Source organism: Lottia gigantea, assembly GCF_000327385.1.
Source record: "Lottia gigantea unplaced genomic scaffold LOTGIsca_8, whole genome shotgun sequence".
In the NCBI taxonomy this organism is placed as follows: domain Eukaryota; kingdom Metazoa; phylum Mollusca; class Gastropoda; family Lottiidae; genus Lottia; species Lottia gigantea.
Window position 1 is genome coordinate 3,966,309 of NW_008710662.1, and position 23,791 is coordinate 3,990,099.

At 35.0% G+C, this 23,791-nt stretch overlaps 3 protein-coding genes across 3 annotated transcripts; all 3 read left to right on the plus strand.

Moving 5' to 3' along the window:
- Positions 1–1,644: 1,644 nt before the first annotated feature.
- Positions 1,645–5,258, plus strand: LOTGIDRAFT_211143 (hypothetical protein; the record flags this gene model as incomplete). The annotated part of the gene is made up of 3 exons (XM_009067074.1): positions 1,645–1,832; positions 4,110–4,236; positions 4,758–5,258. Coding segments are annotated over 3 exons (816 nt in total), but the record flags the coding sequence as incomplete, so codon positions are not given.
- Positions 5,259–13,233: 7,975 nt separating this feature from the next.
- LOTGIDRAFT_108573 (hypothetical protein) lies at positions 13,234–13,560 on the plus strand (the record flags this gene model as incomplete). Its single annotated transcript, XM_009067075.1, has 1 exon — positions 13,234–13,560. A coding segment is annotated over one exon (327 nt), but the record flags the coding sequence as incomplete, so codon positions are not given.
- Positions 13,561–16,403: 2,843 nt separating this feature from the next.
- On the plus strand, positions 16,404–22,967 carry LOTGIDRAFT_108245 (hypothetical protein; the record flags this gene model as incomplete). Its single annotated transcript, XM_009067076.1, has 8 exons — positions 16,404–16,575; positions 16,847–16,954; positions 18,056–18,211; positions 19,384–19,532; positions 20,053–20,205; positions 20,535–20,664; positions 21,871–22,085; positions 22,431–22,967. The coding sequence occupies 8 exons, from the start codon at positions 16,404–16,406 to the stop codon at positions 22,965–22,967; spliced, it is 1,620 nt and encodes a 539-aa protein (XP_009065324.1).
- Between the last annotated feature and the right edge of the window lie 824 nt (positions 22,968–23,791).

Consider the following 23,791-nt stretch of genomic DNA (forward strand, 5'->3'; position numbering starts at 1 on the left):
CAAAAAGTGTTTTAGGTGCTTATGATATTGTTTCGTTATAATTCGTCATGTAGTATTTTTGTATTGTATATTTTAATACTTTCCATATACCGTTATTTCATTAAAAGGATTAACCTATTACTTCTGTGGTCTTCCTTGATATATTAAAGCAAAGTAAAGGTGTAAGGACAAAGTCAGTCACTGGGGTAGGTCACTGACCCTGCCTAAGTATATACACTCACACATAACGCAGTTGTAATTTCTCATAAGCAGTCGGAAACGGAAATCGTTGGTCGAATGTTAAAGTGACAGATGCGCCATTTTTTGACCAATCATATTTCAGAAACGGGAATTTTGTAGCTAAGTCAATAAAATTGTTTACAGCTCACCGTCGAAATTATCCGCGTTCGAAAGTTAAGAAGACGTATTTCTTGAGACACTGTCATATATTCAAAAGACATCTATAGATATAAGAAAGAAATTCGAGTTTGAGATATTTTAGAAGGAATTTTTGTATATTTCTAGTACTTCTGAAGATTATTTACATATATTCAAGACTCAAATCAGCCACACAGACCAAAATTGTGTAAAATCATTTTTCTCTAACACGTCTTTGAAAGCTCATTTGGAATTTTATCAATGAATCTTGTCTCTGTCAGGTTGATTTTTTTAACTTAAATTCCTTATTCATAACTCATTATTAGACCTTTTTCAAGTACGCGTCAATGGTTTTGTAGGTTTGTAAACTTTGACTTAAGGACATCGCTTTGGATGAGTACATGTCGGTTATCACCTTTTGATTTCGAGATAAAACCAAAATTTACAGGGCTTAAGTGTCGTACAATATGAAATTTTATCTCAGTCGTGTGAAATTTAAAGGGTTGTACTTTTAAACTGGAGTTGGGAGTTGAAATAAATTGTTTTCAGATAGCCTCCTTTCTTACACCAGTTGAAGATGAAAATTGAATGTAAACAGAATCACATAAGCTGACACTTGTACTCAAAGATGGTCAACTATTTTCACTTATTTATAAAAGCTTATCAAATTACATCTTAAAAAAAATCAAAGATTTGTTTTTTATGGTGAGTGAATAGGGCTTATAGAAAATCAACCAACTGTTTGCTTATAATGTCACCTAATAAAGGAAGGGTGGCCATAGCACTCTTTACATCATGATTGGTGATTTTACCTGAATGCTATTTTATATAGTAACAAGTCATACTGTATACAACGCGTAGTTCTAAGGAAAAGGTTAACCACATGTTCTCCAAATTAAACTAATAAGAATTATAGTTGGAGGCTTGGTATTTGGTATAGAAACATACTTTTCTTGGTATTTGATTGTATGCAGGTGGTATGGTTCAGACTAAAACGTGCAAAGTGCACCAAGGAAATGTAATTGGATAATGCTTGTCAACTTTCTTGAAAATTGTGTAATTGTGGATTTTTACTATAAATTAACGAATAAAACAGTAAACCGAGTGCTTAAATGCAAACACTTTACAAGGTAATTAGAAAGTTTAAAAGGAACAAGATTCGTCAAGTTTTATTTTTCTTTGTATATAAAAGTATACTGACTGTAAAGTGTTTGTTTGAGGACTGTATATACAATTCTAGAATTACTAAAACTGCATGTTGATTTAAAATTAGTCATTAGAAACACGATGGCATTGTTCAACATTATTAAAGCTATGGTTGTGAGATTTATCTTATTTTGTCATACATTATTAACAATTTGGAGAGTGGCATCAACTTATGGTGATATATACTACCTATTGACTTTAGCTTTAATACCATATCTTATTGAAGGAATTTATACAGTTATTCGCAGAAAAGGGATAGAATGGAAGTGGTAAGTATAGTGGAATAACTAAATATATAATATAATCGTCTTACTATTGTCTGTAACATGGCATCACCTCCATGAATTAAAAAGGATGATAATTGATAATTATGACGATAGTGGCTAGATACCTCTGATATGCGTTGGGTCGTATTGTATAAAGGTATTGTGAAAATTGATTGGAAACATGGAGGTACATGTTTTCAACCATCCTGGCCGAATTCCTGATATTAAGTAGTATATTTAAACTCGAAAATAAGCTAAAAGATAAGAAAACTACAATAAGATTTTATTCAGGTTTTTGCTGAAAGTAATATACCATTGAGGGCGTACAAGTAAAGCTTTAAAGTGTTTCATGCGAAAACTAATTTATGTATGCATCTAATTTACAACCTCAGTTACTATGGGGACCTTTTCTCAGTGAACCAAAGATAGGCTTACTCGGTTCATAGATATTCTTCAATTTTCAAGTAGGGTGACACGTCAAGTTTACTGTAAAAGCTCTTATTAATACATAATTTAGGCTATATTAAAATAAAATAAAAAAAATAAGACACCAAGCTTAATGAAAAATCGTCTAATATATTTTAACTCAATGAATGATTAAGAAAGGTATATTGAAAAAGCAATATTGAAGAACGTGATTCTCTTACAAAAACTGACAATAAATTACTTATTAGAGGATTAACGCAATAGAGCGTCATAAGATATCTATGAATATCAGTTCCGATGAAAGCAAAAATATAAAGTGCATGTTCAAGCAATTTAGCCCTGTGTACTTGTTATAAAAATAGCTTTCAGGGCATTGTAATAAACAACCACTGACAGCTTTGATTTTTAAAACGAACATTTGACAGTAGCCTACAGTAATAATCACAAGTGATCGCGAGAACAATTTTTTTTTTCAATTAAATTTCATTAAATTTCCTTCAAACATTTCTTACGAGAAGAGGGTTTATGCGAAAGTGAAACCTTTCCCAATGATTCAATGTAATTCAGCATCTTCAATCACTATCCTTTCCTCCAAATGTTACAATATTGTTGGTGGGATAAATTGGGGGCGTATTGGGCGTTTCGTTTAATGAGGAGAATATCGTGTTGTGAAACCAACGGTTAAATGTGATAAATGTCTCACACCGTTGTTCTAGGAACCTGACTTGCAATGATGGGAACCTCTTTGTAATTGAAGTTTTCAGCATGATAAATGTTACAGTAATACTTGGATTTATTTTCATATTGTAATGAAAAAATTTACTTTTGAAAGATCAGTTCTTGTCAGTCAGAAAATATATTAAACAAGATAAATAAGTAAATATTACTTTGTAAAGTATATACTGAAATAAGATGTAAACAATTAAGGAGACATAAAAATAAGAAAAACCTTAATCACTTGTTTAGATTTGCTTTTAGTATTGAGTTACTGTTCCATTAAGTTGAGTAAATTACTTTGGGACTGAATGGTCATCATTCTGGTGACTCACAATGATCATACATGGCCTTTAAGTTTGGGCATTAAAATGGTTTTGTCCATTCTGCACATAAATATGTAAAAGTGATTTTTGATGTTCAGAGCTTAAAGGCTTCTGATGCACTTTGTTACGTATATGAATAAAATTTATCTAAATTTCATGTAACCACGAAATAGGTTTCCTTTCCCAAGGATGATCCCTATAGAAAATCAGAAAAATCGAAAAATATTCAGTATGAGTTATTGCCCTTGTTCTTAAAAACGCGTTCAATCTTTAGCTTGTAACAACTTAGATTGTTCAATTATTGACAGATTTTGGTGCAATTGGGTGTGAGTGTTTGATATCACCCAAGGATGAACCCTATTGAAAATCAGAAAAATCAGAAATAATTTAGTATGAGTTATTGCCCTTGTTCTTGAAAATGTGTTTAATATTTAGCACTCTAGAAGGCACAACCCTTGATGGATTTTGACGAAACTTGGTGTGAGTGTATGTAATCACCCAAGGATGAACCCTATCGAAAATCAGAAAACTCGAAAATTATTTGGTATGAGTTATTGCCCTTGTTCTTAAAAACGCATTCAAGTTATAGACCGTAAAAACTCTAGAAGGTCCAATTCTTGACAGATTTTGATGAAACTTGGTAATATTCAGTATCGCCTCAAAAAGTTCAAAAGAAGTGTATGCAGGTTGAATATTTCATACTGGTGATTGTTACTGTACTAATATTTTTATTTAAAATCAAAGCTGCCAGTGGGCGTATATTACCTTGCCTGGCAAGCTATCTTTTTTTAACTTTATTCATATCATATTTCAGGTTGTGTCCATGTTTCGTGTTTTATTTATTAGCTACATTACCAAGTGTATGGTTGTTAGAAATTCAACGAACTAAAGATTTTGGAAACTTAAATACAACAGCAGTAGATGAGATCAGTATAATAGGAGTTAGTTATTAAAATCTTATCTTATGACATTTAACCTAATGAACGATTTTGTTTCTTTAAACTAATATATATAAACAATTGAATTTAATTTTTTAAAATTATTTATTCCTTAATGTAAAGAAAGTAAATTTAAGTGCAGTTCTTAAAAGCATTTCATACATAAAGTCTGATAACAAATTTTATCTTCGGTGTGTATAACATAGACGTAAACGCTAAATATTGAAAGGAATTCCTCATTCATAGAGGTCATAGGTCAGAAAATTCCCTATTGTACATGTAAGGCTAAATTCACCTCCATTGGTGATCCTAATGGTTCTAATGAGAGTTGGCCAGCAACCCAACAATCTAATATGGCAATAACTCTTGGCTTTGTACTTTATGGTATGATATTGTTGGTTAATATTTGAGAAGTCGAATGGAATTTAAGCCTCCTCGAGATAATTTTCGTACAAAATAATTTAATATAGAATGTACAGGCTGCAGGCATAGTTCTACTTCTATGTTTTTTTTTTATTTTTCAGTTGAAGATACCTATAGCGTTAGAATCTGATACATGGGTCTTAGTTCTCGAAGAATCTCTGTTATATTGTATGATTATTGGAAGATGGTTATTACCTCGTGGTAAAGTAAGTAGAGGGCAACTGTCAGAGCTGCTCTTTACTTTCATTGGTATAGCTTCTGATATTATGGAATTATTTGAATTATTCGAAGAAGAAGAAGTTCGAGGAAACATGGTATTAACTATATGTTTATTGGGACTGTGGTCGTGGAGCTTATTTCAATTCACAATGGTACTAACAGTAGCTTCTAAACCAATACGAATCAACCTAATAGAACAAGACAATAAACTTGTTTGTATTGAACCAAATAGTAAAGGAGGAACATCAATTGAAGTGTTCGCTACATTGGTCAGTTTATTTATGCAGGACGGACCGTTTTTAGGTTTAAGACTGTATACAATAATAAAATACAACATTATAAACTATGGATTGGTGTTTTTCACGATCAAGAACGTTCTGATTATATTACTTCTTCTGTATCGTCTTCTGATAAAGCTTTGTGAGGTGTGTTGTCCTGGAAAGGAAAACAAATCATCTATTAAGAAAAACAACGCATTAGAGGAAAAGAAGAAAAGAGATGATTTAGCTTTAACCACAGAAGAAATTATAGCAGCTTTAGTTAGTGATGCGGGAGCTATAAGAAGGCGTAGAGGTAAAAAGAACCAGATAACAGATTCGAATGTTTTGTTGAACGGTAGAAATACCGTAAATTTGAATTCCGATATAACAATGGAAACAATCATACCTAAAGATATACTTCCCAAAGAAAATAATGTTGATGAAAATAATGTGGCACAGAATGCTTCCGGTAAATCTAAAAGTCACTCAAACCAGAATCAGGAATTAAATGGGAGAATACAAAATGACATAGATAAACTTGAAATAAAAGTAGAACCAGATAGCTCCATAATCAACACATTGGAAGAAGCAACAGATGAAAAGATTCACTCATCTAGTTAAAAAATTAACGTCTTTTATTATAAATAGCATTAAAACTTTTCAAATAATAGATGTTTATATATACTGGACAGATAAAGAAACGTCTCAAAGCACAGAAAATAGTGAATTGTTTATTGAAATTTCAATAAAGCAATAGGTAATTGTCAGAAAACAACCACATTTGGCACAAAGGATTGTTTGGGTGTCTTTCCAGTTATTGCTATGACATATCAAGGTTCAGATCACGTCATCTTTATACAGATGGAGACTGAAAGTCACCATCTGGTGTGGTCACCTTGTGTTGATAACAGTCTGACATCTTCTGTACATAGATTGGCACAAACGATTTATAGACGCCTTTGGAGTCTGCGCAGAGACTCTTAGGAAAGCTGCACTCAGTTCTGCTGCTGTTGGTAGCGGTTGGATCTGGCTTTGGATGCCATCCCATAAGTGTTCTATTGGGTTTATTTCCGGGCTGGGTGAGGGTCATGGTATTACTCTGATGTTAGGCTGTTGGAGGAAGGTTCTGGTGGATATGGCAGTGTGTTTTCGGGCGTAGTTATGCTGGAAGGTGTGGTTTCTGCGTCTTGGAAAATGCGGTACAACGTGGGGTCGGAGAACCTGGTCGGTGTAATGGGCAGCTGTGACTCCATGGCCTTTGCCTGGGCTACAGGTCAAAGTTTCTGATTGATGCCGATTGCACCCCATACCATAATCCATGGTCTTCCTCGCGGGTCTCTTTCAACTAAACACTCTTCTGAAAAACGTTCACCTCTTCTTCGCCACACTCGTACTCTGCCATCTGCGGTGGAAATTCAGTACCGACTCTCTTCAAAGAACACGTGGATCCTCCACTGCTGATGTCGCCAGTGTTGTCGTTGGCTTACACACGCTAATGATGATGGGGAGTGAGCACCAGACACTTGTATGAACGGAGACAAGACAGGTTCTGGGAGGGGCGCCGATTTCGAACGGTATCAGCGCTGATGGGTTGCTGATGGTGGCCAATGGTCCGACGAATGGTCTGTGCCGCTGTGGTGAATCTGTCATGCAGATGTTGCCGCAGTATATAGCGATCAGTAATGTTGGTGGTGCTGTAACGAATCCGAAGTCTCTCAATGCTTCGTACACTACAGTTAAATGCATCGGTAATGACTTGAGCACGTTGTCCGCATCACTTTCAACTCCCACGGACAGTTCCAAAGGTTCACAACTCTTAAATCGAACGCAACCGATATTATCAGTTGCATGTCATAAACTGGTATAAAAATCATATTTTTAAAGGAAAATAACAATTTTGATCGTTCACGACTTTGTCCAAATAATCTAAAATGCGACGTTTCTTTATCTGTTAATTAAATGGTTATGGTTATGTTGTTACTAAGAGTTTCACGCTATGCAATTTAGATAACAATAAAATATTTTTAAAAAATGTAATCTATATTTTATTATATTAAATTTATATATAAACATAAAGTTATTATACATGCATGTCATAAAAGTAGCTTCATAGCTTGAAACAATTTGAAATATCACCAATTTAAAAATTCAGTGACAACTTTTGTCAATGTCGCCAACATTTTCCGCACAAACTGTCCTTAAGAGCAATTTTCTCAAAACATTTGTCTAAATATGTATGCTTACTCGTCTGGACACTTGATTCCACTTTTCATTATTAAATTAGTCTTCATTGTTGCAGGTGTTAGTAACTTTTTGTCTTGCCATGATATAACATCTGTCAGAGCCTTTTGTGATCATATATATCCCACACCCCTGAAAAATAGCCATGAATGAAAATTCAATTCGTTCATATAATTGACCTGGATGTCATATTCACTTCATTCATTTACTTGACCACTAAATATATAAATAAATAAATAAATATAATCGTGATATAATCGATTAGTAGGAAATTGGCAGATTATGATCTCTGGTATTATCTGGTTATCGATATATTGCACATTGCTTCAAGAGAGGTCAATTTCATGCCCAAATAGTTTGAACGATAATACAATTAATCTTGAAACTTAAATTCGCTGGGATATGTCAGGAAATCGCGTCTCCGGGTGTTAAGTATTCTCAAATTTTTCTTGTGGTGGTCCCATAGTCGCTATACAAATAAACCTTAAATTCTCAAAATTTTCTTGTGATGGTCCCACAGTATCTTTACAAATAAACCTTAAATTCGCTGGGAAATTCTGGGCGTCTAATTCTCTCAGCGGCATACCACGGACCCTATACAAATAATCTTGAATCTTAAATTCGCTGGGAAATGTCAGGAAATCGCGTTTCCGGGCGTCTTATTCTCAATTTTTTCCTAGTGGTGGTCCCACAGTCCCTATACAAATAAACCTTAAATTCGCCAGGAAATGTCAAAGAAATTTCGTTTCAGGGAGTCAAATTCTCTAGAATTCTCTGGACATCGTTAATCTATGCCACTAGAACTTTTTCTACCTTTTGAAGCTGCAATTGAAAAGATGTGGGTTAATATGAAGTCAAAATATTAGATTAGCTAAAAACATTTGTTTTATCTGGGCCAGCCGGCGGCTCAGAAAAAATGATAACACACTTATCTTTTCATGATTATGCATATACATGTAATAATGTAACTTAAGTAGAACCATAATATTTTATATGCTTGGGGGAGAAGTAGTGGATTGTCGTATGATTGTTTTCCATGACAAGTACATGTCTCTATTTGACATGGTTTGTTTTGATTTTTTTCGGTTCGAATTCTGGTCATCGTCTGTATACTGATAAATACTGAGAAAATTGTATAGGATTTATTAGTTATCTATACTCCAGAGAAATATTACATTATTTTGCTGGCCGATTAACCGCGGTATTTCTTTTATCATGTTCTGTGTTACTAGATGCATCGACTTAAGTTCTAACTTCTTATGTATTTACCCCAGAACAATTTGTTTTTCATAATCAGAATGTACTCTCTATCCTCTTTTTCACGATATGTGACATGAAATTAAAAACAATAAATCTTCATGAAAGTAATTGAGGTGTTAAGATGATTGACAGGGTTTGTCCTCATTTCGCCTGCACATAAAATTTGCCTACACCTTCTGTGACTTACTTTAAATACAAATGTTGTGTATACAGGTTCTGTCCAGTAACCCTTTACTGATTTAATTCAGAAAGAAAAACCGACTTTCACTATTATTATCAATCCCGCTTTTACTTCAATTTGTTCTTTATAAACGCTAATTACTATGAATTCAATGCCGTCAAGTTTATTGAGACATTGATATTATGTCATCCAACGTATTTGTTATCATTGGCAGTTTTTCATCTATATTTTGCGATGTTTTAGTCACATTTGGTAGTTGTACTTGATGATTTAGTGTTATCTTTTTTAGGTTATACAGAGTTTTAATTGCCCTACCAAAGACACTGATAAGACGTCACTTTCGTTCGATGGCTTTCATAACTTTCAAAACGAGCCCGAGGTCATTATCCGACTTATATACCGTTTCCTAATTACCAAAGATTAAATAATTGTTAAATATGTTGAAGGATCAATCGATATTATCTCGCATATGATATATCTAAACTTGCAGGAATTCAACGATACAAATTGCCCGGGAAAAAAATACTCTAATAATTTAGTTTTTAATTTTTAAAATCACTTTACTGTACGTTGTATCTTAACGATAACCAGTAAATCACAAGAAACATAAGGGAATATATTAGTGTAATAAATTATAATACTTATATAGAGCAAGAAATACAATACATAATCATGAATGACGTATAACTTGCGCTGAAACATTTGGCTTATCTTGATTTTGAACCTCCCAAACTAATTGTCAGTAGAAGATGGTCTTCCTTCAACACTTCAAATATTACAAGATCTTCAACCCATCCCTTAAAAGTAAAACCTGGCCTTCAAATGTAACACTTGTACCCCAGAATAAAGAACCTTGGTAAGATTGCGCCTTAGAATAGGGAACCTGCAAAGAGTTGGAAGGTTATTCATGAATTACAATTACAATGCAACATCGAAGAGATTTGCCGCCATAGGTTTATAATAAAGGCTCTCATATGCCATGGAAGACATCATTTTTACATTCTGCTTTCCAACAAGGCATTTGATTGATTGCCTATACATTCAACTCGCATAAGGTAGGTTATTTTTACAGATGTCGTACGACTTTGAAATAAGAAAAGCGTCTAATAATGTCAAGACATAGACATAAACAGACGCTTTTACTCAAAGATGGTCAACTATTTTCACTTATTTATAAAAGCTTATCAAATTACATCTTATTATATAAAAGATTATTTGATATTGTAAATCAACCAACTGTTACGTTATAATAAAGAAGGGTGGCTATAGATTTAGACATTGATTTAGTTACTGGAATGTGTCTCTCTCGTGTTTTGACTTTTAAAGGAATACTGCCTCGTGGAATGGACACAAAGTTTAAAGTCTCAAACTTGGTCAACAAGTGTATATTATATTCCACTGTATGCCCTTTGGGCATTCTCGGATTTACTCTGCACATTCTCGTTTATTTCCGTGAATATGCTCAATCGCTCAATCGGCATTAAGTAGTGCCGTTGGTCTACTTTCAAAACTTTCAAAACTAGCCGCATGTTTCTCATTTTTTTGTTAATTGGTAACATTGTATCCGAGATGGATAATCTCAACAATCCTGTCATTTTGTTACAAGATGACTTGCCAGATGATGACTTTAATTTCGAGTTTAATGAAAGTGGGTCTACAGACCCAATCATTAATGATGTCCGTCTGGACAATCAATCAACCGGATGTTTATCTTCTGAAAGGTCCGTTTCCGGTAATAATAATAAAAGGAGTCTAATAAAATGGCCACTAAGCCCCGTAAATGTCCTAAGCCAGTAGGTAACGCCATAATTGGTATAGAAACTCCCAAGGTTGAACACTTTGTTGATTCTTTCGGTGATACGTTTGAGGATATTTAACGAGTACGATAATACTGGTGGTAGTACTAGTAGTAGATCTACTGTTCATGTTGATAACACTTTTCATAAAGGTTGAAATCGACCGACCCAAAAGGTTTCCTAAAACTTTTAAACCAACCAATGTAGTCTCTGTTGAGAGAAATGACAACAGGTTGCAGTTTTAACAGACTTAGTTACATCTAATTATAATAATAATAAGAACAATAATGATAATTAAAATTATAATGTTGATGAGGAATAGGGCAAATCATGGCTGATCCAAATGATAATAGTTATGAACATTTTAATGATAATAATGATACCTCTAATAACAATATGGCCGCATAAAATCCTCGATCCCGAAAGTATGTATGAGGAATTCAATGAGGAGGCCCCGAATAACCCTGACCAATTTGTTATTCCCAAAATATTTAGCGGAGATCCCGCAATTGGTAACCCTACCTCTGACAGCATTGCCAACCTCATCAATATAGCCACTTCAAAGAAGGTAGAAATAGACAAATTGGCTTCCAAATATCCAATACCAGAAAACTGCATGAGACTTACTCCCCTCTTATCGAACCAGATGTTTGGAATATGTTGCCTAGGTATGCCCAAACACAGGACACGTCATTACAAAACGTTCAACGGCTTGTAGGTGTTGGGATTTCGCCACTGTTGTCGATCCTGTCGAAACAAATGGATCCATTTAGTACCATTTTAGATTTTGTGGCTACTCTTGGTAATGTCATACTGGAGATCTCTATTAAAAGGCGCTTGTATTTACGGCGTTTCATGAGCAAACGCTATCATCCTCTCTGTTCTTCCTCTAAGCCTGTTGGTGACACACTCTTTGGTCCAGATCTGTCCCAACGTATAAGGGAAATAGATCAAACCCATCACCTTAATCCCAATAAAATTATGTATAATTTCAGACAGAATAAGATCTTTCGAGGTAGAGGTCGGCCGTTCTCTTCCAAGGGACGAGCCAGGGGTCGGTACATTCGGCAGCAAAGCTACCCAAATTATCAATATCAGCAACAACAACTTTTCTTTCATCCATTGATCTCAAAGATGCTTATTTTTCGATTCCAATCTGCAGGAACATAGAAAGTACTTACGCTTTGTGTGGAGAAACAAATTGTATGAGTTTACATGTCTTCTCTTTGGCATTTCTTCAGCTCTCAGAGTGTTTACAAAAACATTGAAACCAATTTTTGCCTGTTTGCGCAAGCAACGAATAGTGTGTTCTTATTTTATAGATGATTCTATCTTCTCTTCCACATCAATAGAACAGTGTCTGAAAAATACAAGGAAAGCAGTGGATTTGTTTAATAGTTTGGGATTTAATATAAACTATCAGAAATCACAATTACTGCCTAGTCATGACTTAGACTTCTTAGGCTTTCATATATTATATTATAATAACTTATAAGGTTTATTTGACACAAGAAAAATGCAGCGAAATAAGAAAACTAGCCCTTCAGTTGCTAGATCTATTGTTTCAACCTACCATTAGGACGGTAGCCTCCTTTATTGGTCTCTGTTCTTTCAGTCGAACTGTAATTGTTATTGCTCCCATTTTTATTCATTATCTTGATAAAGGGAAAGTCAGAGAGCTTCAGGCTTCCAACTTAGACTATGATTGAAACATAATTCTAGATCTTGATATGATTTCTGAATTGAATTGGTGGGTCACAAATATTGAGAGCTTTAATGGTCATCACATCCAACCACCTCCTGTTGACTTGTTTTTAACAACTGATGCATCAACTCTGGGCTGGGGAGCACATACTGACAATGATCAATCAAGCGGTAGAAGGACTGGGCTGGACTCTATGTACCATATTAATTATTTAGAACTTAAAGCAATTTTTATTTTTTAAGTTCTTTGTGTTCACTTTTAAGAAATGTTCACATATGCATTCAATCTGACAATCAAACTGCTATTGCGTACATCAACAATATTGGTGGATCTGTTGAATATTTATTTTCTATCGCAAAGAAAATTTGGCTATGGTGCTGTGAGCGAAGTATTTTTATATCCGCCAAGTATATTCCTGGTGTTTTGAATCACTTGGCAGATAAGCTCTCTAGAGATTTTTCCAATTCAACAGAATGGAAATTGAACAGGCATGTCTTTGGTAAAGTCTGTCATCTTTTTTCAGTTCCTGATGTGGATTTATTTGCTTCTTGTTATAATAGTCAATTAGATAGTTTTGTATCATGGGAACCAGACCCACTTAGTATTGGAAATGACGCTTTCTCTCTGAAATGGTCTGATTTTTATCCATATGCTTTTCCTCCTTTCAGTTTAGTAAGTCAAGTTCTGTGGAAGATAACACAGGAGAGATTACCAAAGATGTTGTTAATAGTACCCGGATGGGAGACACAGGTATGGTATCCAATTCTACTCTCAATGTTAATAGCACATCCAGCTCGTCTTCCTGCCAGGAAATACATTTTGAGTTTGCCGTTCAGCAGAATAAACCACCCATTAGATGGGAAGAACTTTACTTGACCGCTTGTCTTGTGTCAGGAGATACCTCATTAGTAGGGGTTTATCAGGAAATGCTGCCACAAAGTATATAGTTCGTATTCGGTAGTAAATACTGCCAGATCTGCAATTGTTCAAACACTGAATAATATGGGAAATAGTAGCTTCAAAAATCAGCCTTTAGTGGCTCGGTTTATGAAGAGTTTATTTAACAAAATGCCTACAAGACCACGATACATGTTTACATGGGATGCATCAGTGTTACTGAAGCTTCTTGGTTCCATGTATCCACTGGATAAATTGTCACAAAAGGAACTTACCCTAAAAACTGTTTGTTTGTTGGCCTTGTCAACTGCACATCGATGTCCGACTTTGTCTGTTTCAGTTTAGATGCTTTTCATGATTCGGTAAGGTCATTACTCTTGGTATTAACAAGGTTATTAAGACATCTAGACAGTCAAAACCAGTTATACTCAGTCAAGCTATCAAATTTCAGGAAACCAAGCTTATGTCCTTGTAAGACCCTTAGAGTCTATATTTTGAGAACTGCAGAGAAGAGGAAATCATCTCAATTATTTGTATCATTTTTAACCTTTAGAGCTGTCACTTCAGAAACTATAGCTAGATGGATTAAATCTTGTCTGGGTATGACAGGTATTGATGTTTCACACTTTAAGGCACACTCTACAAGAGGAGCATCTTCCTCAGCTGCTTTTAATTCTGGTTGTCCTATTACAGAAATACTGAAAACAACAAATTGGTCGCACGCCACTACTTTCCAGAAATTTTGATCCCATCTTGATGAAACTTAGTATGTATGTATATATTGATGAGATTTCGGTCAAGTTTGAAAATGGTAATAATTCCATGAATGATTTCAGGGTTATTGCCCTTGATTTAGTAAAACATGTTAAATTTGGCTTGTAGGCACGATATAAATAACAGTTTTTATCCGATCCTGATGAAACTTGGTATGCATGTATCAGATATTGGTCAAGTTTGAATTTGATCATAATCGGATGAATGGTTTTTGGAGTTATGGCCCTTGAATTAATTCAATGCGTCTACTATGGCTTGTAGGCCTGATAGAGACTACATTTTTTATTTGTTTTGATGAAACTTGGTATGAGGCCTTGAAATGAGTAACAATCGGATGATTGGTCTCACATATTAAACCACTACAGACTTTGTTATCATTTCTGACAGCTGGTAGTGGGCGTATGCTACCTTGCCTGGCAAGCTATTTTTTTTTCTTTTTTCTTTTTTTTTTTTTTGCGATCCTAGGAGTAATTATACCTTTAATGGTCGGTCGGTTGGAGTTTTACGCCCTTTTCGTAATAAACAAGTTGTGTATTTTGCTATATGCCCGTTTCCTGTTTGCATTGGTTTTCAACCTGTTTGTTTATGTGTACCAACATCGAAGGCCTATTAGCTTGAAAAAAAAAACGATTTTCCAAAATATCGAAAGTTTAACTTAGATTGGATACCAGGCATTGTCTTTGGTAGTATAGAGTATTCAATGCTGCAGATTATTCTCTGAGTACTTAGAAACAATGTTAGTCGAGGCCGTGTAGTCATGTGAGATGTTAACATATTGTAGTTGGATAGGTTTTTTTTAGGATATGACACAAGTGTCAAAAGAATAGTGCAAAGTCCTCACTTGGAGGCACTTCCTTGTGGTTGAAAACCTACGGTTAACAGCTTAACGGTTGAATTAAAAAAAAAACTAGACATAACTTGATATGTATATGAATAATAGTCACCTGCTTATATAGGATAATGACCGAGGGCGAGTTTTCACCGGGGTTTACAAAGTCCGGTCCTTGGTGTTGTATAGGCGAGGACCTAGTCTTGAGGTATTTGGCCCCTCCTCTCTTTTTCGGGAGTTTTCTGATTTACATTTTCTGACATACTAACCGTTTCCTACAAAACTAATTCGTACAAAACTAACCTTAACTCGCAGAATTAAAGTACCAGCTCGGATTGGCCTCCAATCTTGCTGCATGTGGCTGCTAACAGAGCCTTGAGTGAGAATCTGTGTTGATTTCCCAGCACCTCTTGCAAAGGGAATATAAAATAATTATATACATGATAAATGTGCTAAATGTGCACTTTCCTAAAGCTAGTGGAAGAATGCCATCATGTACAGTGAAGTAAACTTGGAGCTGATTTTGATCTATTAAAAAGAAGAGATAATGATGCCATACACTGACGAAGGCTGGACACTATGATATACAGGCACCTAGTTAATAAAAAAAAATTGTGACAACCGACCAATTTTTCACTAAAGATCATACCCCAATTCCCCATCGGATTTTGGTTGAAAGGAAATCAACAAAAGCGGCGGCTAATGGCTAAAGGGTCTAGATTGCACATTTTTAAGTTAAAAAATAGATAAACGTTTGATTTTTCATTAGAAATGAAAGCCTTACTTCGGGTCATTGATCACATGATAAAGCATCGTTTAATTCCCCATAATATTTATTCCATAAGAGAAATTCTAATGTCACTCCCTCATTTACCCCATTTTCAATCAAGCATATAATGAAATTCAAAAGAAAAGTAGCCTACGTTTAGATAGTAGTATGGGTAGATGATAACTTGAAGGTAAAGAGTGTAAATCGTCTTCCTCATCATTTAAAGACTAAGTTCACGGTAAGTTATATTATAAATATATGTATAAAAGGGTTCTATAATATAATAGGTTGGATGTTATTCCTTTTTGTGCTAACACTCCAGTAATAATGTTCTGAAATACTTTACAATTCACCAATTTAGCAGACGTACTCGGCAAAGAAAGGAGCTTCATGCATTTTTAATGGCCTATACGTTTCTATAGTCTGATGAAAATGTGATGTTGACGTACAAGTACATACATTGTCATGGCCAATGTCCACTCGTCTGTCCGATCATCCACCTGCATTGTTAGCACGATAGCAGCATAACCTGTTCATGTGAATTCACGAGAGCACAAAATTTTAGTTTTCGATATTCTGGTAGGCAGTTTTTAGTTTATACTGATTTTTCATTAGATTTTGTTCATATGTTTGACAAGATCAAAATTGTCGAATATTACCTTACCTTATCTCTCACACAGAGTTCTGTGAGCGGATAAAGACTGAAACTGGTATAAGAAAATGACAGTCATATAAACAGGATGATTCTTAACTTTTCAATAATTAGAACTGGTGATTTTATTTCGAGGTAAAAGACATTTCCGAAAAATCGTTAAAATGGCAGTTAGCATTGGTGGTGTCATATCACTAGTAGTGTTTTATCTGCTCATATTGGCTTTTGGTATCTGGGCAGCATGGAGAAATAAGAGAGGTAAAAAGGCTGATAGTGAAGATACGATGCTTGCAGGGAGAAGTATTGGATTATTTGTTGGAGTGTTTACCATGACAGGTTTGTATATCATTCTTTGAACAGCAATTCGAATCATATTGATTTCATATTAAGTTTGAGTCTTGCACTGAATGTCTATTACGTATAATTTGTCAACCAGTCTGCTGAGTGTTTCAGTATAAAACTGTATTCTTTTAGATCATATTTTATAGTACAAGATACATTTTGATAAAAGTAGTTTGGGTATGTCATTAAAGAATATAAACCTTCATGAGAAGATAATATAAAGAATTGTAAATATGGTATTTTAATTAAATGATATCATTTTAAGCTACATGGGTTGGAGGTGGTTATATTAATGGATCTGCTGAAATCGTTGCTGATTATGGATTATGGTGGTGTCAGGCTCCTGTTGGATATGCTTTATCATTGTGCTTAGGTAAAAAAAAAATTTTTACACATGTTCCATCTGGGAACAAGAACATACTTTACGTTTGGATAAAAATAAGGGAAAGTGTTTTTATGACATTTAAAAACTCGGATCCTTCCGAGAGAAAACGTTTTTCTTAAATATCATAAAAACCTGAGGAAAAGTGTTTTATCTGACTAATAAACTGACAAGGAATCATTTGCTGGGTTTTTTTGTTTGAAAAAAAAACAGTGAATAGTAATAAAAAAGGGGCGTAACTCGTGCCTTCGATACTCGATAAGTTCATTAACCAGTGAGCTGGATTTGCTATATTTGAAAGACTTTGAAATTGAAATCAATAAATTTATTTTTCTTATGACTAGGTCTCAAATTCACGAATCACCTCGCCGGTTCCACTACAAATTAAAATTTCTGTAAGGCATTATGAATTTTTCGTGCAGTTCTATATTAGCCTACTTCTAGTCTAAAGACTATTTAAAAATATTCAAAACTCGAATCAACCTCCCATGGAAAAAGTGTTTATGTCGTTCGGACGGGACAATAAACCGAGGCCCCGTGCTGTGAACGTTAAAGATCACTGCGACAGTTGGAAAAGGAGCAGGCTAATGTCGCTGCCCTGGCAAAATTTTACTTATTTTACTCTGCATGGCGTTGCCCGTCTTCATTAGCCCACATGGTGCAGAAAAGTGGGACGTTACACTCCATTCATTTCATTTCATTTCAAATCAATCTCCGTAAATGAATTACCATAGCCCTTAAGATGAGAAATTAGATAATGTTTTAATAGCCTGTTTTAGAGTGACTGCCCTCGACCTATAGTTTTTGTTCAGGATTTGTCTAAGATGAGACTAGGTATGTTTATGTGGATTGATGAAATTAAGATAAGTTTGAACATCACTCAACACCAACTGGGTGTCTATTAAAGTTATTATTTGCCTATTATTTACGAAATTATATTTATATATCACCATCTTGTCGACTCGGTAAACGTCTAGTTTGAAGTTCAATGTTCATGCTCAAACAAAAACATTATTATCTTTTAATTTTTGCCGTGTTATACGTTGCCTAACATGCTATCCCATTATTAATCAAACTCATTATTTATTTTAGGAGGGTTGTTTTTTGCATCTGAAATGAGAACAAAAGAATATGTGACTATGTTGGACCCTTTTCAAAGAAAATATGGCGAAGTGATGGCGGCGTTTCTCTCTATACCTCCCCTATTAGGAGAAATATTATATTCTGCAGCAATTTTAAACGCTTTAGGTCTGTTCTTTTTAATACTGACTTGTGATTAGTTTTATTAACAATTTCAGAAGGAACATAGCCTTTCTTTTATTTCCACATCTCTGTTTGACCTTTTGTGATTTCACATAGTCTTTAGCTTTGTTATGTAGAGTTGTTTTTCTGTTGCATGTCAATCAGTATCTGTAAAAGTATGGTGTTCAGATGTATGCACTGATGTAAGCTTGTATTATCGATTATATAATGGTTGTTGACGGTTTTTCATTTTCACCGATTTCTCTGAAATCTCAATTTTGTGAAACCATTTGATACGTTCTTGAAGGATTTGTGGCACTTGTTTGGAATGTCAATCCCATGTGTTACGGTCTGAACTTCTGGACAGATACCATCACATACGTTCCGATAAGATTGTTTTGTTTGAGTTCCTGATTGGGTCTTGATCTGACACGATCGCCAAGACTGGGTTCTCCGATTAGGTTTTATCTGATACCTAAAGATGCGTTCCAATATATTCATCAAAAATCGACGCACTCCAATACCATAACATTGAACTGTGGTCGCGATGTCTTTCATCATCCTGATCGAGGGTCGTACTATATAGGCTACAACTGGACCCCGATGGGTATATATGCAGCTGGAGTGACCATGGACTTCATTGTATCTTGAACTTTAATGTTAGGTTCCCAGTATAATGAAACTAATCGTGATCTCAATCGTGGACTGGTCGTTATGATCATATTAAAACTTGAGGTCAGTCGTGACGATCGTGTAAATCGTATACATATTTTGAACGGTTTCTTGCTTCCTAGATGAGATCGAGATCTATTCGTTGACCCAATCTGAACAATCCTATCGGAACGTGTGATCGTAACTGAACGGATAATCAGACTGTGACAGTAGAGATTAACAAATCGTTAACAGATCAAACAATCGCAACAAATCGTATCCAAATATTTGTAATACAAATGACCATAAGGATCGCACTACAGTGAGAACCTAGAATTTTTCTTGTCGAAGGTCGATCTAGATCAACAGGATTTGGATGCACGATTAGATGCCAGCTGCAATGCATTGTTACGATATGGTACGATCTAATACGATGATCCTGATTGACAATATGTTGATCGTAACCAGACACTGGTTAACTTTTATTACCCTTTGGTGATATAATTATCATGTGCTTATTTCAATAGGAGGATCTCTATCAGTAATATTAGAATTGGATTCTAAAATAGCGGTTATTGTGTCGGCGGCTGTTGCTTTATTATACACCTTAGTTGGGGGATTATACTCTGTAGCTTACACAGATGTAATACAGCTTATTTGTATTTTCCTAGGATTGGTACGTATAGGTTATATAATATGAGTATTGCAAACCGAAATGAAATAAGTTTAACGTGTATCCAGAGTTAAGTCAATGCTAATGCACAAAATGTATTATTTGTAAGAGTCTAATGCATCGTCCATCATAGGCACACTTAAATGCTCTCATAGCAGGATTATTATTCTCTGCAACTTCGTTGTAGGTGCATTCTTGTCTTCGGTCAAGTAGTAAGGTTACCCCAGCACGTTCTCGGCCAGGAACAGTCGCGTTGTTAAGCAGACAACCCGCAGCTGCTTGGCCAAGACAGCTTCCTGCTTTCAATGCCTTTCCTGGCCGAGAAGAGCCTCGCCGTTTTGGATTAACCTCCTTTCTTGAACTCCCCGGAGCTCGAGCTTGTCATCAAGTGGACTCGTTTTGAAGACTCATTTGTTGAAGAGTGTGCAATCAAGCATCGCTCAGTCGACGATTTTTTTTTTATATTTAAATCAGCCTTCTGGTCGAAAACGTATCATGGTGTTCAGAAAACTTTCTATTTCAGTGGCTTTCTGTCCCATTTGCATTAACACATGATGCAGTTGAATCCATATCAATTAATGCTACATCTGTTTGGATAGAACCTGTTGAAGCATCTCAGTCTGGTATATATATGGACAGTTTCCTGTTACTGATTTTTGGTGGAATACCGTTGCAGGTACCTTGATAGGTTTATAGCCAACAGTTTTCTCTTATCTCGGTGTTGTATTACATATATTGAATTACTCTCGTCTACAAGAAATGTGGCTCTTGCAGTCAAGGTATTTGACGCAGTTCGTAATAGCTGGACATTGTGAACATGCTATTAAAGCAATCAAATATTGAATATGCATTCTATGAATATGTTACATGTAATACATATTTCAAACCGGAGCGTAGTTGCTGGTCGAAAACCTTATACATTAAACTTCATTTCATTTAATATACATGCTTTCTCTGTTGTATAATCAATCATAAGAAAAGCACATTGACTATGATACTTTTCAGGTGTATTTCCAGAGAGTATTGTCAGCCAGATCAGTACATATTGCAAGATGTTTCTCATTTGCTGGGGCTTTAGGCTGCTGTATTATGATAATACCTCCTATCTTAATCGGTGCCGTTGGGGCTACTGCTGGTGAGCTGTCACGTTTCTTGCTCTTTTTATGATACAGCCCTTAGCTACGATTATAAACTAAAACTAAAAAACCTTATCCGCTAAACTGTCATTGAATTAAGGGACCGAGGAGGAGAGGAAAGTCCCGTACATTAATGATGTCATAAGCGTGGTCATCCGCAAACGCAAAAAAAAATCGCCTACTGAGACATCCGTTGCGCTTACAGAGTTGTGTGTGTTTAAGGTCATAAGCAGAAAATTGGATTTGTTAAGGATTTAGATAGGATTGACTCTCGTTTTTTATACGCCCACACATTGATGTGGGCGTATATAGTCGTCGCCCCTGTCTGTCTGCCCGTCCGTCCGTCGACGAATCGAAAAATATTTACTATGAGTTATTGCCCTTGTTCTTGAATTATTTGTGGACACGATAGAATGTGGACAAGATAGAAAGCTGGTTTCTTGATGGATTTTGATGAAACTTGGTTTGAGTGTTTGTAATCACCCAAGGATGAACCCTATCGAAACTCATACGAATCGAAAAATATTTACTATGAATTATTGCCCTTGTTCTTGAATTGTTTGTGGATACGATAGAGAGCTGGTTTCTTGATGGATTTTGACGAAACTTGGTGTGAGTGTTTGTAATCACCCAAGGATAAACCCTATATAGCCGTCGCCCTTGTCTGTCGGTCGGTCCGTCCGTCCGTCCGTTGGTCCGTCGGGACGTCCGTCGCACTGTCTGTTTTTCTATCCGTAAATATATAACTGTCTTAACACAAAGATTTGCCACTAGCTGCCACTCAAAATATTCAATTCTATATGGATTAAATGATACTTGACATGTTTAATTAATCACACTTGAAAAAAAAAAGCTGTAAACAAAACCCATGAAATATGAAAATTTCACTCTCAGAAACATTCATTTACTGATAACTCCTGTCAACCTCCCGGACAATTTAGCTGCCATTACAAATGTGGGCGTATTACGATTGCATCGCTATTTTCTTATTGGGTATCCGTTTCAGTTTGAGTACACATGTAATCTCAGCCTTATAAAGGATTATTTGTTCACGATTCACATATCGGTACATAAAGCTGAAGGACGTTGGTAAACACGTTACCATTGTGTAGGCGTTTCGATTGACATATCATAACAGTACTTTTAGGCTTTTCGAATGATGATGTCTCAATATTATAGACTTATAACTGTTATTTCTATTGCAGATTGGAATAAAACGGAATATCAATTTCCCGATACAATAAAAGAAAACAGTCACATTATTCTACCATTAGTGTTGAAATATTTGTGTCCAGATTGGGTTGGAATTATCGCCCTGGGAGCTGTATCTGCAGCAGTAATGTCGTCAACAGATTCGTCATTTTTATCCGCAAGCTCAATGTTTGCACGCAATGTATTTGGAGATCTTTTTACAAAATTTGTTGGAAATAAGGTAATTACAGATACTTTGTTCATGATCTCAAATTTGTTACATGAGTTCGAAATCAAATATGCTGTTGACATGTCGGCCACTCATTGGAATTCTGGTTTTTTTTAGCTAATTATGAATTAGTTATTGACATGTGAGACAAACTGGTATTTTTTCAAGTCATTAAAACACCTCTACTTTCTATTCATATAAGTATTAGTATTGTGATTTTCATAAATTAAAACGAATGAACCCATCTTAAAGTATTGATCTTTTTAGTTATATTGGCGTACATATTGGTCTAGATATAACAAGCAAGATATTTGCAATAATAATTTTGTTCAATTTTTATTTCAGCCAAGGGAAGCAGTCATATTATGGGTCATGAGAGGTGCCCAAGTAGTTGTTGCAACCACAGCGGCCGCTCTGGCTATAGAAATACAATCGGTTTATTATCTTTACTATCTTTGTTCAGATTTAGTTTATGTTATTTTATTCCCCCAATTAACTTTGGTAATCTACTTCCAATATTCTAATACATATGGTTCAATAATGGGTTTTATTTTAGGTTTCGTGTTTCGTATATTAGGTGGTGAACCAACTCTAGGTTTACAACCAGTACTTGAGTATCCATGGTATGATCCGGAAGCTGGACAGTTGTTTCCTTTCAAAACTTTAAGCATGTTAATATCACTTGTAACTATTATGCTTGTCTCACTATTTACACATTGTTTATTTGTTAAGTGTGATTTATCTAGAAAGTTTGATATTTTCAAATGCTTTGAGGAAAATGGTGATTTTAGTTATACATTTCCCGAAGGAAAGGACAACCCAGTTTTTGATGGAGGTTCTAAAAATTCCATCGTAGAAAAATATGAATTAAAACCACAGTAAATACCAGAAACAGATTAAACGAGATTTTTTCTTAGGGATATTCGAAAGGTTTGGTGGACAATTTGATTTTAAGAGAGTAGATTCCAATATTCTATAGCCATTGTTGACCCCCTTTCATGTTGGTTATTGTGAGCGAGAGGGTACAAGAACTTTCTAAACGAAGAGTCAAGAAGGTTTGGAATCGGAGAATTGTATACAGATTATATTTCTAGAAATAATATTTTGTTCTTTAATTGATGTTTTAAAGTTTTAATACTTTGGTATACATTAGTTATTTACGAAAAATGGTTTAACTCTTTCTAATCTAGTTAATCTATACTCCAAGGTACACACAGAGTAAAGAGGCTGTGGTAAATTAGTACCAAGATAAACTGCACACGCATTTTTCCAAAATAACCGCCATAAACCTGATTTCTTCCAATATTTCCTCGTCAGAATGACTCACGGCTTTGATTTTATGTGCATAATATACAATGATACACAATTCAAAAAGCTCAACTATTTAAATATTATGAAAATATATTGGCTCAAATTGGCTATAATCTGTTATATAAAAACTGCAATATAGTGTTAAACACTATTTTAAAGATATCAAACAAGAAATTATTAACATTACTATAGGATGTTTATAACAAAATATATTCACTAGTAAATGACGACTAGACATGTTTCTTGCTGCTACACTCCAAACAGCTGCTTCACTATGAGAAGAGTACCTACAATCTGATGTGTGTAGTTTCAGTGGCTGGTTGTCTTATTTGCCAGGAGTTTTCCTATTAATTGTGGTATGTATGTGTACGTCTAACCTCACGTTTAGTCCATTA